At 44.5% G+C, this 16,316-nt stretch overlaps 1 protein-coding gene across 1 annotated transcript in view; it reads right to left on the bottom strand.

Moving 5' to 3' along the window:
- Positions 1-348: 348 nt before the first annotated feature.
- LOC147706470 (solute carrier family 2, facilitated glucose transporter member 3-like) overlaps positions 349-16,316 on the bottom strand; it is a 146,934-nt gene continuing 130,966 nt past the window's right edge. Inside the window, exons 7-11 of the mRNA XM_086929614.1 lie at positions 7,339-7,526; positions 4,546-4,650; positions 3,851-3,952; positions 3,236-3,439; positions 349-1,604 (exon numbers count right to left, since the gene is read on the bottom strand). Of these exons, the coding sequence (XP_086785740.1) occupies positions 1,368-1,604; positions 3,236-3,439; positions 3,851-3,952; positions 4,546-4,650; positions 7,339-7,526 (836 nt within the window). The 3' untranslated portion in view covers positions 349-1,367. The remainder of the gene's footprint in view (positions 1,605-3,235; positions 3,440-3,850; positions 3,953-4,545; positions 4,651-7,338; positions 7,527-16,316) is intronic.

Genomic DNA, 16,316 nt, shown 5'->3' with positions numbered 1-16,316 from the left:
TAAAATAATCACCGCTTTATCTGCAGTTTAGCGGCAATAGTGGGCTTGATAATATGCTCTATGGAATTCCAATGGAAGCCCATGTTCGATGTGAAGGTCTGTGCATTTTAGATCTCTCTTCAGGATTTCTTGAACATATATATTTTTATGGCAGTGATTGTTTATGTTGTCAAACTGTTTGTACTGTGCTAATTCCTTAAAGAGGAATTCATATTAAAGGGATAATTGCCTGGCATACATACATCACAGAATATTTTCAGAGACCAAGACAGCTGCAAGGAACATATGCCAAACTGTATTACATTCACACTAGCACAAACACCCCTACACACACACACACACACACACACACACACACACACACACACGTAAACACCACAGACAGTTAAAATATATCCCTAAATCAGAGGGCACCAGAAATAAGGCAATAGGCATTGCAAATCTGACTATTGACCAGCAGTGTGCTAAGAGAGTTATATTACAACACTGTTATATTGATGCCAATTTCAATCAGCTCTTTTCATTACATATTCTTCTATAGGCGATGCGACGAAGTAGGGAGTCGTGAATCAATGTCTCACTCTGTCATTGTAATAAAGCAAAGACGTCTGGTTCCATGCACCGTAAGTACTTAAGATCCATAAACACCATTAACATTACATCATAAAAATAAAATGATATATATTTTTGAAAAAATCAAGTTGAGACCTCTATCTTTGCAGCTTCATCTAAGTGGAGTTAGTTGACCAACAATTGTGGCTTTGTTTCTTATCGCCATTTGTATGGAGATTCCAAATCTTTTGCCCTCTGACAATTTACACAAGGGTGAATGTATGACACCTGCAATCGATGATGTCAAATGTAGTTGTTTTGCATTTGCTCCAACAGATAAACCTCCTTTCAAAGGTGCCAACAAGCATTTGCCCGGGAACAAGGCAATCTACACTCTTGGAATGCTGCCCTGCTTCCTTAAAACCCTTCCGAAGCAAAATTTGGTTCCTGAGGTTGTTTCTTCACACTGGTGTTCTTTGTGTCTTCCAGGAAAACATGTCTCTTCTTTAATAGGCCACAGGGGTCAGAGGTATTGGAAATTTGCCATCCCATTCAGAAGCTCTTCTTGACAGATGTATTTGAGATTTGCCCAAATCAGGCAGGAAATCTGTCTCGCCCTCCAGAACATTTTTAAAGTGTTACATTGGTCACTGAGAATTTGTTCTGAAAGACTCTGGAACATGTTGTCATGCTTCTTTTCCACCAGCAGCCATCGTGATAACATTATTGCAACAGAAAAAGTTCCAGCCATTGAAACAAGCCCCTACAGCCTCTTCTTGAAAGTTTGATGAGGTCATGGTGAGTAGTGCCTATTCTCACACCGCTGGAGGACATGGTGGCTCCCCATTTATGGCTGGATCAGCTTTCTTGATGTCTGTCAGCTCCTCACCGGGACCTTTCTCCACAGGTTGTTCAGCTGGGCATCTTTCAAAATCCCGGGAAATTTCTTCAAATGTCCGTCCCTTGGTCTCTTCGACTTTAAAGAATGTGTAGATGAAGAAGATGAGAAGCAAGATAGCGAAGATGATGAAGACATAAGGGCCACAGCCTTCCTGTTTGATATTAAAGAAAAGAAGATGAAACGATGTAAGCATGTTTGCATGGTGAGGGCGGATATGCACATTTTATAATAGTTGGCCACCAAGGGCGCCAAACGCATACTTATCCAATGTTAATAACGAGGATATGGGAAAATTTGTGGTAGTAGGGAAAACATTGGAAGATTCCCCACAAGATAAAATAACATAAATCTAGCTCTCACTAATTTTACCAAACCTTTGGCAATATAATGCTGGCCGGTTGGAGAGGGTTCTGAAGGTCGGACACAGGCGCATCCTCATTTGGCATGCCTTAGTAAATCCAAATTCAGAGACACACTCAACGTATATAAAATGGCATCAAGTTAATCCCAACCCACAACTGATGCTAATGACACAGCACATTCATAGCTGTTCTGGAGAACATTTTGAAGGAAACTCAATTTTTGACCCAAATATGATAGTTATTCATCAAAAAGCTCACACTTCATTCACAAGCAAAAGAAACAATTGATGGGCGGAATGCTGAACAATGCAGACATTCACTCCCAGTCACAAGGATCTGGGCTTAATCCATCATTCTTTGGCTCACTTCGCCACCCCAGTGTGCGCCAAGCCGTATGGAAATCAGTCTTGGCCCTGTTCCTCATGGGAACAGTCCAGCCCGAACTGCTAGACCAGGTCTTCCCTAGTCAGGAAACAAACACTGGGGGGTGAATCCTTGCACTGTTAAGCATTCTGTACATCGTTTGTTCCTTTTGCTTTTGTTGCCCTAAGTGGGAAGGGTATGCCCAGACGTGGGTCCCATGGTCACTGCACCACTGGATTCAAGCTAGCCTGGCTGATGAGGGGTGAAGCCCCGAAACTGGTCCCAGGGTGCTTGTTTCTGGTCCAGGGAGGAGCTGGCTTGGCAGTTCGGTCTGGACTGTTGCCGTGAGACACAGTGTCAAGGCTGATTTACATATGGCTGGGTCCAAACTGGGAGTGGCGTGGTGAGCAAAAGAACGATGGATTAATCCCAGATCCTTGTGACCGGGGGTGAATGTTTGCTTTACTCAGCATTCCGACCATCATTTGTTCCTTTTGGCACATTTCATTCATGGCAGCTTTAAAGACCTTCTGAAGAGACCCACATATAGCAACTTCAAAGTTACCTCATGGCTATTTAATTAATTTCCCAACATGACCCACAAGGCAAGGGCAAACTTGATGCAGTTTTGCAGACCACTTGAAGCGCTTCTTCATTGACACCACAGTTAATTTTCCACAGAACTGCGTGTTCTTTGAACAACTGGGCTCTCCCATTACAGAAAGGCTGTAAACCCACTGACATCCACTATTGCTTCTAGTTCATCTGGTCTCCCGGTACATGGACTCCAAGTACTTACTGGCTGCACTCACACTGGCTGTAAACACGGCTCTCCCTGAACTCATCGGCTGCACTCACACTGATCACAAATTGAGCACAGTCATTATGCATGTGCTCCACCACACTGGATATAGGCTGAGCTATCCTGTTCCTCTTGGGAAATACTAATAGTGACACAAAGCTTAGATGCCCTTAGTTTTACAGGTTTACAATAACAATAAATACACATTCACAGTAAGTGAGAAATCATTCCTGTTTTTGGAGAACACTGGCTTACCGCTGCATATTGGAAAAGCATGGCAACAAGGAAGTTGGCAGTCCAGTTGCAACATCCAGAGACAGCTATGGCGATTGGCCGCGGACCTTGGCTGAAGAGTTCTGCCACAATGAACCAGGGGATCGGGCCAGGTCCAACCTCAAAGAAGGCCACCAAGCCAAATATCGCCACAATGCAAACATAGCTCATCTGAAAGATGGTCTCCTATTGAAAGAATTGAGAACAACAACAGGGCATTTTAATAATTCATCGTGGAGGGAAGCAGGATACAGTTTATGAACAACAGGTGACCACACAGGCACACCTCCTGGTGTATCACATCAATCTCAAGTGAATGATGACGAATCCCCAGGAGACCCCCCTCTAACTACCTTTGTACAGCCATAGCCCTGTATGTTTTTCCTTGAACCCTAAGTGTATCAATACTAACAGCATCTATTTAAGGATCAGGTCTTTATACTCTAATCTCAGAACTGACCATTAATGATTGCATATGATACTGTGCCATTATGTTATCTGCTTCCTCAGGACTATCATGCATATCGCTTTCCCTAGCCTAGCCTTCCACTGTATGTGGGTCAAGCAGGTTGGTGAGGTGGATCAAGGAGGCCTCACCTTGAGTTTGAGTGCAATGGTCATCAGGAGGGCACAGAAGAACATCCCACCAAGTCCCGTCAAGTGAAGGGTACGGCGTCCTGCTCGCTCCATCAGAAACAGCTGAATGTAAATATTTAGGAAAAAGACAAACAGGTGTATAGAGCATGAATAACTTATCTCAACCCAGATAATACCATATCTTGATGCATAGCTGCAAAGTTTCTAATTTGAAAAAAAACAATGTATTGACTCAGTTAAGTAGCTCTGAAAATGGGGAGACAACATTTACTATGCATGAGTTTCACCGCTGTAGGTTTAAAGCGCAGGTTTTACCACGCAAGTCGCTTCAACGACTTGCGCTGGAAGGGGCTGTAAGCTAAGGAATAGTACGATTTACTATCCAACAGCTTCCCTACTGTACATAGACTGGCGTTGGAATAGAAAACACCCTCCAACGCAAGTCGTTGAAATGACTTGCGTTGTAAAACCTACGTTGTAAGATACCTTGATCAACATGACCGCATAGTATCGTCATACATTCCTGAAAATGCATTCTTCCTCTCTTCGACGCTGCAGTCTACTTTATGGATGCCCTTCTTTCAATGCACCATTTTTCATTGAATTCATGGAACTCTTCTTCTGTACGTAGTCCCAACCTTTCCTCATCATTGCCCAATTGAAAAAATACTGAGTGATTTACAAATGGGCCTCACCGAGACAACAGTGAAGAAAACATTGACAGCTCCGACTCCAATGGTTTCGTAAACTGGGTAGAGAATACCGGCTTCTTTGAAGATCTTTGTGGAGAAGTTGAAGACCTTAGAGAAGAGAAAGAAGATATGCTGTTTTTTAAGAAAAACAGAACCAAAATCCACATTTTTCATCAATAGATAGATTTTCTGGCGCTCAAACATGGCCACAATGCAACCACTCCGCTAGTTTGATATCTTAGAAAGTGCACCATCAAATCCTATGCCAATTGTCTACAAATCGTTAAAACTGCTTGAGTTATAGGCATGAACAAACGAGAGCCAGTCTTACATGTACAAGGTTTGCAACTCAGAGATCTTAAAACCATGGATTGGCAAGAAAATTGCATGTTATTTCTTCCGAAAGCTCACCCTGCTTCCTAACATTCTGTCTTTACATTGATATTGCACTAGTCCCAACTGTGCCTTTTTTAGAAAGATGTTACAGTCAGTCGTCCTAAGGAAGCTGCTGTCAGTTAGGGTACTGTTATGGCTGGATTTTCTGAGTAGGTGGGATCAGCCCCCAGGGGCCCCTCCAACCCAGCCAGAACGTACTCACCTTCCCTCCCCAGGACCACCTATATCCAGGCACCTGGTACCTACCTGAGGATGGGGAACTCGCAATATACAAGCTCATATTATTAAAAACACCACTAAATCTATAGGGATACTAAGAATACTCACTGATTACTAGGGATATCCATACCCTACACCACACTTATTCACATCAGTTGGTCTCGCGGCCACCCTGACCCAGACCGTTCTACCCTAGGGCAGATATTGCGCACAATCCGGTGCGACTACACATGGGCCTGCAGAACCCAATGCTCCCTTTTCCAAACTGTTCGCAATCCTGCGAAACTAAGCGCCAGTATCCTCCCTGGCGTTCTCACTTATTCAAGCCACAATCCAGTGGGTATACACGTTGGTCTCCCTCCCAACGCTCTCATTAACGCCGCATATCAACGACGACCACATTCCTATGAACACCAATACATATATATATATATATTGGGAAGTCTCTTCACTAAGAGTCTGCTACTACAATAATATTAATATCTCAGTTGTCTACTCGGGATGAAACTACAATAATGACTTTGAATATAGTTCCAGATTATATAGTGTACTCCCTGCTCTTGGCATCAAAGGTCCACTCACTCCCTATTTATGTGATCACCACTTACCTGATTGGGATTACTCATCCATTCACATACCTAGTACTCACCTAGGAGATACATTTACCTTCAGTGAACAAGAATAGGGGCTACACACCAGTTTGTTATAAACTGGGGGTTGTTTTATTATAACAATATAAACATTTACACATATCAACAAAGGATATAGGTAGAACACACCGCTTGAAAGAGAAGGATTACACATAACAGGAACACTCCGCTGAAAGGGAAAAGATTAGACATAAAGTGTAAGTGTAGCTAATGTGATGAAAACAATATCACCTGATTAGTGTGAAGTCTTGTTCTAGCTGTCATCTGGGTTCCTCTCTCGTCTGTGCCTTGGCTCATCTCAGGCTCTCTCTCTCTCCTGCACTCTTGGGTACACCTCTGCGCTGATCACTCTGTCTCTGGACTCCTCTCCCCCACACGAACTGTCTCTCCACCTTCCGTCTTCAATCCTAATGGTTCCTGCCGCTCTGATCACCGTTCATTCCACTAGCTTATTCACTCTGTCTCTGCGCCAATGTCCAATTAACTCCATCTGCTCCCATAGGTTAATCCACGAGCTCTCCTCTATCTCTTCTAAAAGGCATTACTTCAGACTCCAGCTATTCACACCTCCTCCTGATAAGCAACTGCTTCTGACTGCTTCCTTCAGTTCCAGCTCACTATTCAACTCAGCTCTTCTCCAGATTGAACCCTCTCTCTCTCTCTGCCAACTCCACTCCACTGCTCGCCTCTCTGCTGGACTGACCCTCTGCTTGACTCTCTCCTCGACTCCTTCCTGCTTGACTGACTGACTCCGCCTCTGCACTTCACAAATATAGAATGCTGTTTCCTCATGGAAAGTTCCAGCCATCAGCCCGCCGCCTACCAGGTCTCTGCATCACCTCGCATCAAGGACACACACCCAGCCGGCCGGCCTTTTGTTGTGTCTTCTACACAGAGAATAATACAGCCTACCGATAAGGGCTGGCCCAGACCGGTTCTCTCCAAGTGAAAAACAGCCTTAACTATAAACTTCGCCTTTGCCCTGAAAAGCCTCCCTGCTTCCATCAAGATGGAGTCTCTCTAGCTTTAGGCCTGTAGGCCTGAAAGGGGTGAAATGCTCCTTAGCTCTGTCAGAATACCTACATAAACCATACCAATGTGTCTAATATGTCAAAGCCAATAGGCAATAGACAGGTTAAAGTCAAGAATAAAGGCATATTAAGCAGCTATCCTCTTCTAGATCTGGAAAAAAGGGCTTAAAAGGGCCAACACAGGCTAAGAATACCTATACTAGATGCGAGCAAGACTAATGATCTATATCACTGCTAAATAAAGCCAAAAACTCTGCCATTACAGGTACTCAGTACTGTTGTTCTTTTGAGGCTATAGCACTTATGTTGGCCAACCTTTTAGAGGTAGGAGAATAGTCTTTGTAAATTCTTTGTATGTATTCAAGTTAATCTAAGTGGCTAATCCCAGATAGTGTTCAGCGGATATATAGATGTGTGTTTGGCTTGGTGTGCCTCAATCTAGCAAGAGGAATGTATCTTCAGGACCAGCAATGCGGTGTATATTTTTGGATAGGACTTACAGCATTGATACCACACAGCTGATGAGAAAGCTGCAGCACTATGGCGATAAAGATGGGTTTCCGGTACTTGCTCAGGCGGAAGAGCTGGATTATAGACACTGGCTTCTCCAGTGACATCTTGGCACTCTCCTCCTTCATCTCCTGGATGTCCTTTGATACATCGTCTGTGCCACGAAGCTTTTGCAGTACTGAGGACAAGATGGTAGAATGAAGATAAGTTGATGTGGAGACTCTCATGCAAGGAACATCAACTTCTCCCTTCCTACCAACTCTATCTTGCATGTCTCAGCCAATTTATTAACATACAATGTCATATTATCAGAAGTTCTACCACCCATAATAATATCACCATGATTACCAGAATACCAATCCCCCCTATTTTTTAAACAGCTAACAGAAGCCCCAGCACCATCAATAATCTTCAAGAAGTTTCAGAAGCTTAGTCCTCCTCCACAGTCCTCTAACACATATTTGAAGTCCATCAATCCTCAATAGTCTTGCCCCATTACACTCAATAATGTTACAACATGTGTCAGAACAGAAGCCCACCAGATTTGATTATCTCTGATAAGTCATGGAAACCCCCAGCCCTCAGAACCCACCCTGCAATACTCAGTTATCTGCTGAGAGGCCACAGAAACTCTATCCCGCTCAATAATCTTCCAAACGCTATGGGCTACCTGTCCACACTCAAACTTTGCAAATAGGTATCATAACTACAATCACACTGAGTAATCTCCCATCAAGTTTCAGGCATTCTCACACACTTGAAAGATGTCCAAAAGGTCCCAGAAGTCTGACTCGATTCAATAACCACCAAATGAATGTATGACACACCACCTTCAAAAATTCTCCCATGAAGCACGATCAACTATACCACAGTCAGTAGTCACCCCATAGGTAACAGAAGGCTGGCTGCCTTAAATAGTTAGCCAACAGATTTAGAAGCTTCACCACTCAAAACAATCTCCAAACAATCATCTGAAGCCTACCAACCTCAATAATCTGCCAGTAGATGTCAGATACTCCACCACCCTCCATAATCTCCCAGGTGCAATCAAAAGCACAGCCACACTCTACCAGTGGGTACCAGGAGCCCCAGTACTCTTAATGATTACCAGTAATAGGTCTCTAGAGAGCCCAACACAAGATGGCCACACCGTAGGGTAGCCCTGTGGACCAGGACAATATATATCCATACAATATCCTGCATCTATGCACCAATCTCAGCCATGAAAGCAATGCCCTGTGCTGGTGGTGACTTTCTGTACAGGAGGCCTCAAAATAAACATGCCCTCAAGGCGATGCTGCTCTGATAGACCCGCCTAACCTCCCTGCAGCCTCGACACATGGCGGCGCCGCCGCTCTGAAAGACAAATCATTCTGCTTGGTGACAACAGAGCTAAACCTTGTAATTTGTGCCGCTGCCAATAGACTGCCCCCTGACAGGCCACTTCCCAAATCTGGTAGGTGAGCTGTGGGAGACTACCGAGTAAGACACGGGAAGCACGGGATGGGGGCCTGAAGAGTGAGGCCCAGCTTCCACTGGAGGAGCTGACAGAGCCTGGTGTCCTGCTGTCGGACTGAGTGGAGGAGGTGCTGGCGCAGCGTGCCGCGAAGCCTGGAGCCTTCGGCCCACTGAGTGGAGGAGGTCCAGACACAGCATTTCTTAGACAGCGCCAGTGGGCCACAGGCTGTACGAAGCTGGAACTGCTGTGAAATGTCAGAGCATCCGCATTCTTGCTGCACGATGATTGAGGGGGAGCTGTGCATAGAGCTGCCTGGACAGATTTTGGCAGCCTATCGCTCTGACCAGGAGAGAGACGCAGGGGAGCTGGCTGACTCCCTGTAGTGTGCTGCTGGGGGCACTGAAGAGGATTTGGGCCAAGAGGACATGTGCAATGGTTAGTGCATTTTTGGGGGTTTTAGGACATTTCTGCCTTGGGCGTTGCAGAATGAACTGCTGTGGGCCCTGAGTGATATTGGACGGCCCTGAATGCCAAAGTGCGGCGATATCGCACAATCCTTGGGCACTACATGCATGTGTTGAGTGTCCCTGCTTCCTTATCTGCTGCTTGTGTACACTGTGGCCCTCATGGTGGTGTTGATGGAACAGTACTGAGCTAGTTGGTGGTGGCTGCACTGGGGGGACTGGCTGACTAGGAATATTGAGCCCACTTGCTGCCATACTGCGCTGTCCCACTATATCCTGAGTTGCTGCACTTCCCAGATATCGCCACCCAGTGATTTGCTCTCTCCCCTCTGCCGGGCCCCCCCTCCCACCATGGGAAGACAGATAAGCAGCAATCTCGCCTCAACTTCTGAAAGCTGACCCCGCGGGAGACACTATCGAACTCTGAACAAGAGGGGCCGTCACAGGCAGGCAAAACGTTAAAAATGCTATGCTGTTGGCCATCAAGCAGAGCTTACAATCGATTATTAACAAAATCGACACCTTGACTCTCCGAATGGATCATATGGCAACCAAACTTGACAAACAGGCGGTGTGCATAACTGAGGCTAAGCAGCATATATCCACGACTGATGATTCACTCCAGACCACAAGAGAAACTTGTCTCAGCATGGAGAAGGTGATGGCAGTTATCCAGGCAAAAAATAAAGATCTTGAGGTGTGCACTCGCAAAAACAATATATGTATTATTGGCCTACCAGAAACCACCAACACGGTGAGGATGGAGCTATTTGTTGAACAACTGCTGCGTGATGTCTTTGGTGCTGATCAATTCTCTCATAACCCTATTGTGGTGCATGCCCACATATTCTTGGGAACAAACGAACAGAACAAATGCCAGTACTGAGCTTAACTCGCAAGAATCCTTTTCAAAATGACTTTATGAATGAAACATAACAGTCTGCTTTTTGAATTGCGCCATTCAATGGTTTATTCCACTTTTTTTGCATTTATTAGTTTTGCAAAAAACATTATTTATGTGCATAAAGATTATATGAAAAAACACGAAACAACAATATATACAATTAATACAATACAATCAACCTTTATATACACACACTAACACATCAAACCTCTTCACTACTTTGGTCTAAACAGACAACCCTCATTCATACACCATACCACATCCATCCAAACAAACCCAGTGTGGGTCAGACAATGGTCCTAATGTCAGCACCAAAAGAGAATAAAACTCAAATTTCACAAAACAACAGTTTCCTTAGTTTTGTATGGTTAACCAAATGATCAAAATATCAACCCAATGGCACTACACATCATATTTAGACGTATATTGTATGTGACTTGGGGCCAGGTCGACGCGTTTCGAACCCAATAATTAAGGGGTTCTCCTCAGGACCAAAAAAAGACTCTAAAAGGAAAAAGAACACAAATAATGTTTAGACCTTCCCTATCATGGCGAGTACATCAACAACGCCCTTCAGTACCATCTTCCCTACCTTTAGTCTTCAGGGTACGTGACCCTCTTGCGTATCTTTGGTGTGTCAGTATCTAAAATCACACAAACGACAAAGAGACACAGGACATGCAAATGACAAAAAACTGTTAGCACTGATCACTAATAGTTGTCATAAATCGTCATAATCCATATTGCGGGGTTTTCAACTTTAAGACTTACCCCCAGCTTTTATAATTCCTGTCTGGGCAAGCAGCAGGATGTCCTAAAAATAATAAAATACCTTTCATAAGTCCACGTCCCATAAATGTCAAAGGAGACCATTTTGAAACTAACATTGCTAATGGGGGGGAATGGCAGCTTACCTAAATACATACTGCGGCCTCCAGCGCCTGCAGCCGACACTGCACGTTATCCTATTTAAAGATCTCGTATGCTGTGGGTAGTGAAAAGCAGAGCATCAGGTCACCTCAATATTACCTCCATCGTTTATAAAAGAAATGCTGTTTAGATGGTGGAAAATCGTTCAGGGCTTACCTAATAACGCAAACGTGTCCTCAAAACAAATGCCGGCTTTCTACTTCCACAAACATTTGAGCAAAAATTGCCCCAAGCGTGATTTAACCAATAAACTGACTCCTCAAACATCACGTGGCCGGAACTGCCCGCCGGTGCTTGGGAAATGTAGTTTTCCAAAACACTCCTTTGACTAGAACTGCACTCGTAAGACAGCCTGGCTTGAACCCACAAAATAATGTCCAATATCTGTACCCCTTTAAAAACAAAGTTGATGTTATAGCCAATATTATGGAGCCCTATTTTTGCATATTTCAGTATGGATATACAACATACGCCGTCCTACGGCATTCAGGTTTTGCTAATCTCATGTTAATTACCCGCATTTGGGCAACCAACCGTTCGATATATGCCAGTAATACGGAGCCAACATCCTATGACCGGAAGTGGGTTGATTAAGAATTGTAATTTTTTTAATTGAACTCTGAGTTTGCCAATCATGCCTAGCATGGACCACTGGCAAGGCGTCCAGTGCCTGTGTCACCATTGGTGAAAAAATCCAAAGGGGCGATATTTTTAATATGCCTCACATTTATCAAGTGGAAGTTGTTCCAATCTCGCTGGTGCAGTCTCCTTTGGACCAAGATTGTCCCACCTGGGTATACATGAAATCGTCCAGACGTCCCTAAGTGCACCCGTGTTTGGGATTTGTAGTTTTTTACGGATCTCAACTTTATTGACATAAATTCAACTTAGTCATGACTCATGTTAGCACAGAAATGGTTAGACTCCAATGTAAATATAAATTTACACCAGTCAAACTCCACTGCGAGCCGGCATTCCAGCCTTGCCCAGTGGGACTGCCTTGCTCATAACTCAACTGCCAATGAAAAAAAACATGAGAATCTATTCACATGAATCAAGAGTTCCAACCCAGATGGTCAAAACTGACATTCAATATTAAATCAGGTGGGAAGTCCAGGGCAAACCTGAACGGCTAGTTGGTTCGATCAAGCATTGGCCTTAAATATTTCCGAGACCTTGTTGAGGCCATGAATTGCTGTGTTGAACTTCATAATTAGTAGTGCCTCACATTGGCTTAATTTTGCATCCAGATCTCCTCCGCGTGGGTCTTTCTCAATCTTCGATATCACTGTCCACCTCAAATCAGCTTCTTTATGGTTTTTTGTTGCCCAGTGGTTGACCAAAGGTGCATTGGCCACCGTTCTCCTTAATCTTGATTATGCTGTGTAATTCTTTGTCGTACTTCCTGACTAGTCTTCCCAATGTATAACTTGGGACATGGGCACAGAATGCCATAGACTACGTTCCTCGTTTTACAGTTAGTAAATACTTCATCTTTCCAGTGAGACCCTCCAAAAGAGAAAACTGCTTCTTCTATCGTCTGATCACAACACGTGCAGGTGCCACATTTGTGCTGTCCTAACACTTGTGCTAATCCTAGCATACTCCTCAGCGTAGCTCCTTGTTCACTTTGAAGGGCCGATCGAACAATGTGGTTTGCCACACTCTTTTCTTTTTTTAACGCAAACAGTGGCAGTACAGAGACTTCACTGTGTAAATCTTTAAGCAAATGCCAGTTCTGCGTGATCATTTTTTTTCAATTGATGAGCATTCGGGCAAAAAGTTGTAACGCATACTAACCTCTTAAGGTCAGGTTCGATTTCTTTTCCAATAAATTGTCACGTGGCAATCACAAAGCTCTTTTCATAGAGTGTTTGAGTAATTTCTTTGGGTATCCTCTTTCAACCAGACGTTCCAAAAGTTTATTCGCATGGATAAAATATTCATCCCTAAAAGAACAATTCCTTCGAATTCTAAGGAACTGTCCGAAGGGTAAACTCTGCTTTAGACTTCGGGGATGGTTGCCGGTATAATGGAGCGCTTTATTCCTATTGGATGTTTTGCAGAATAATGTAGTTGCTAAGCCTCCTTCCGAGGCAAACACTTTAACGTCCAAGAACGTGATCATTTTATTTGAAGCAATGTGACTGAACTTAATATCACTGGTTCTAGAGTTTAACCATAGGATGAACTCATTCAACTGTTCCTGTGGCCCTGACCAAATTAGGAAGACATCATCGATGTAGCGCATGTACTTTGTGATGCAATTGATGTAAGGATTGTTATTGTACACAAATTTGTCCTCATATAGACCCATAAATAGAACCACCAGCTCTGGGGCAAAGGGACAGCCCATGGCCACTCCCTTTATCTGATAAAAGAATTCTGAATCAAATGAAAAATAATTCCTTTGCAAAGCAAATTTTGCTAGTTCCATAATAAAACTTGTGGGTACTCTCATTGGTTGTTCCCTTGTTTCCAGGAAAAATGTAAGAGTTTCCAATACCTGTTCTTGGGGGATTTGGGTGTAAAGAGAGACAACGTCCATAGTCACCATTAGCTGTTTAGTCTCATCAAATTGTACAGATGCTATTCGATTCAAAAAAGCTGTGGTGTCCTTCAGATGAGCCGGAATTTCCTGAATCAATGGTTTTCAGAAGAAATCAATATATTTTGCCACTGGTTCACGAAAGATTCGCATCCCAACACTATAGGTCGGCCTGGAGGATTTATTTCGCACTTATGCATCTTCGGCAAGACATAAAAGACCGGTATCCAAGGGTTCTTATTTTGTAAGAAAATGAATTCTTTTGGACCTAGGATCCTTAACTCAAACCCTTTCTGAATGATACTAAAGAGTTCACTTTGTATTACACATAAAGGAAATACCATCTCCTTCTATCCTGACTTCACACCGGCGGTGCAGGCCGCACGGCGAGAGTTTCTCCCTGCAAAGCGTCTGTTGCTACAGGCCCAAATCCCTTACTCGCTTTTATATCCTGCTAAGCTCAAGGTCTCCCATGATGGCACCACACACTTTTTCACTGACGCTAAGCCTGCTCTTAAATTTGCCAAGCATATCTGCGGACCGAAAGCGAAAGCAGCTGGCGTCGGGAAAGACAGAGGCAATGACCACCTGAGTGATAATGACTGAGCTACCAGTCTCGTACTGTCTTCACCATTGAATGTGCCATGGTTGTGGTTCCCATGGACACTGGTTGCTGTCTCAATGCTATTGTTTATGTGCCTCGATGGCCTGTTGCCCATCCTGTTCCTTGGATTATGGGATGTCTGCTTGCCATTTTGTATACACTGTCATGATTCTTAAATGTTAAGATGTGGCCTTGCTGAAGCGTTTACCATATTCTCAGCCACCCTCTGTGAACGGGGTGTATGCATGTGCTTCCTCGCCTCCGAGGGGTGTTTCCCAATGTTCCGTTTTGTCCACTCTCGAAGTGGAATTGGAGGGGATTTGTCACAACCTTATTGGGGGGTTGGAGCAGGTGGGGGGTGGTTAGGGAAGTTTGGGTTGTCTATATTTTACCGGTCTTTAGGTCTTCTGTCTCTTCCAGAGATGCACAGCAGGTTACATGTATTAGGGTGGTGGACACACACACACTTCTTACAGCGCTCCAATAGGGACAAATGCCAATCTGTTTAGAATCCTCACCTGGAACGTGCGGGGACTGAATGATGGACGGAAGGTGCGATTGGTGCATGCGTATTTGGTGAGCGAAAATGTAGACATATGCTTTTTACAAGAAACCCACCTGAATTCCAAACCATCGCCGCGATTGAAACATAGTAGATGGCCAGACATACACTCTGCGATTTATCCCAACTATGCGCGAGGGGTGGCCATACTTATTCGTAGGGGGCTGGACTGGAGGGAATATGGGGTTGATGCAGATCCTGAAGGGCGATACATAATACTCCAAGGCCGCCTGGGTGGAAAACCTGTTGTGTTGGCGGCTGTGTATGGACCGTATGTAGACTCACCAACGTTTTTTAGGGAGGTCTGGGCAAGAATAGCTTCTACTAACTGCACTACGATAATTTGGGGAGGTGACTTCAATGTGGTGCTTAATGACACGCTAGATCGGAGGGAGCACCAAGACCACTACACCCCAATGCGAGCCAGGCCCTTCATGACCTCATTGAGGAAGGAAATGTGCTTGACATCTGGAGACTCAGACACTTGGACTTACAGGAGGGAACATGTATTTCAAGTCACCATGCCGCTTTGTCCAGATTGGACTATTGGCTCGTGTCCTCAGATGTAGCCACCTGGGCGGTTGAGGTGCGCCACCTCGCCCGCTCCCTATCGGACCACGCCCCCTGCTTGCTGACACTGGCCCTCCCTGATCTGCCATCACGGGCCTTTAGCTGGAGACTCCCACAACACGCTTTGCTAAATGATGCATTCAGGGAAGAAATTAGATCTGAAATTGTAGACTACTTTGCCCTCAATGCTGGTTCGGTGTCCAGTGACGCAAGTTTGTGGGATGCCTTCAAGGTGGTAATAAGGGGGAAATGTATAGCGAGACAGGCCGGGGTCCTGAAGGCCATTAGAGGTACCTTAGCGGGAATTGAGGTGCAGATCAGAGAGCTCGAGAGGCGCTTCTGTACAGATACTAGCCCGCAAGTGGCGAAGAAGCTGAAGGGGAAGCTTTTAGATTATGCAGATGAGGCCCAAAGAGAACTTACATTTTTAGGTAAATATGTTGAGGCCCGACGCTATGGCAAGCGGGACAGGCCAGGTCGGACGTTGGCCAACATGATTCGAAAGTCTGCATCCACACCTTACAAACATACGATTCAGACCCCTGCTGGCGACACTGTGGTGAGAAAGGCGTAGGTTCTGAACGAATTCTGTGCCTATTATTCTAATCTATACACCGCTACACAGACAGAATGTTCAGACAGCCTGCAAGAGTTTTTTGACTCAATTGTACTGGTGTGGTTCAACGATACACATCGGAAGAATATATGGACCTCTCTATAACGATAGAAGATATTAAACTGGTGATAAAGAGTCTTCCACTGAACAAAGCCCCAGGACCTGATGGTCTCACAACTGCGATTTATAAGGCTTATGCCAAAGAACTCGCCTGCGGTTACATGCGGTATACGAAGAAGCACTAGAGGCAGAAATCCTTCCAACCTCCATGCGGGAGGCACTCATAATGACATTGCTGAAACCGAACAAGG

The sequence above is a fragment of the Lissotriton vulgaris genome, chromosome 7 (assembly GCF_964263255.1).
Source record: "Lissotriton vulgaris chromosome 7, aLisVul1.2, whole genome shotgun sequence".
Classification (NCBI taxonomy): Eukaryota; Metazoa; Chordata; class Amphibia; order Caudata; family Salamandridae; genus Lissotriton; species Lissotriton vulgaris.
The sequence above is the reverse complement of the archived record's forward strand: the minus strand, read 5'-3'. Positions and strand labels throughout refer to the sequence as shown.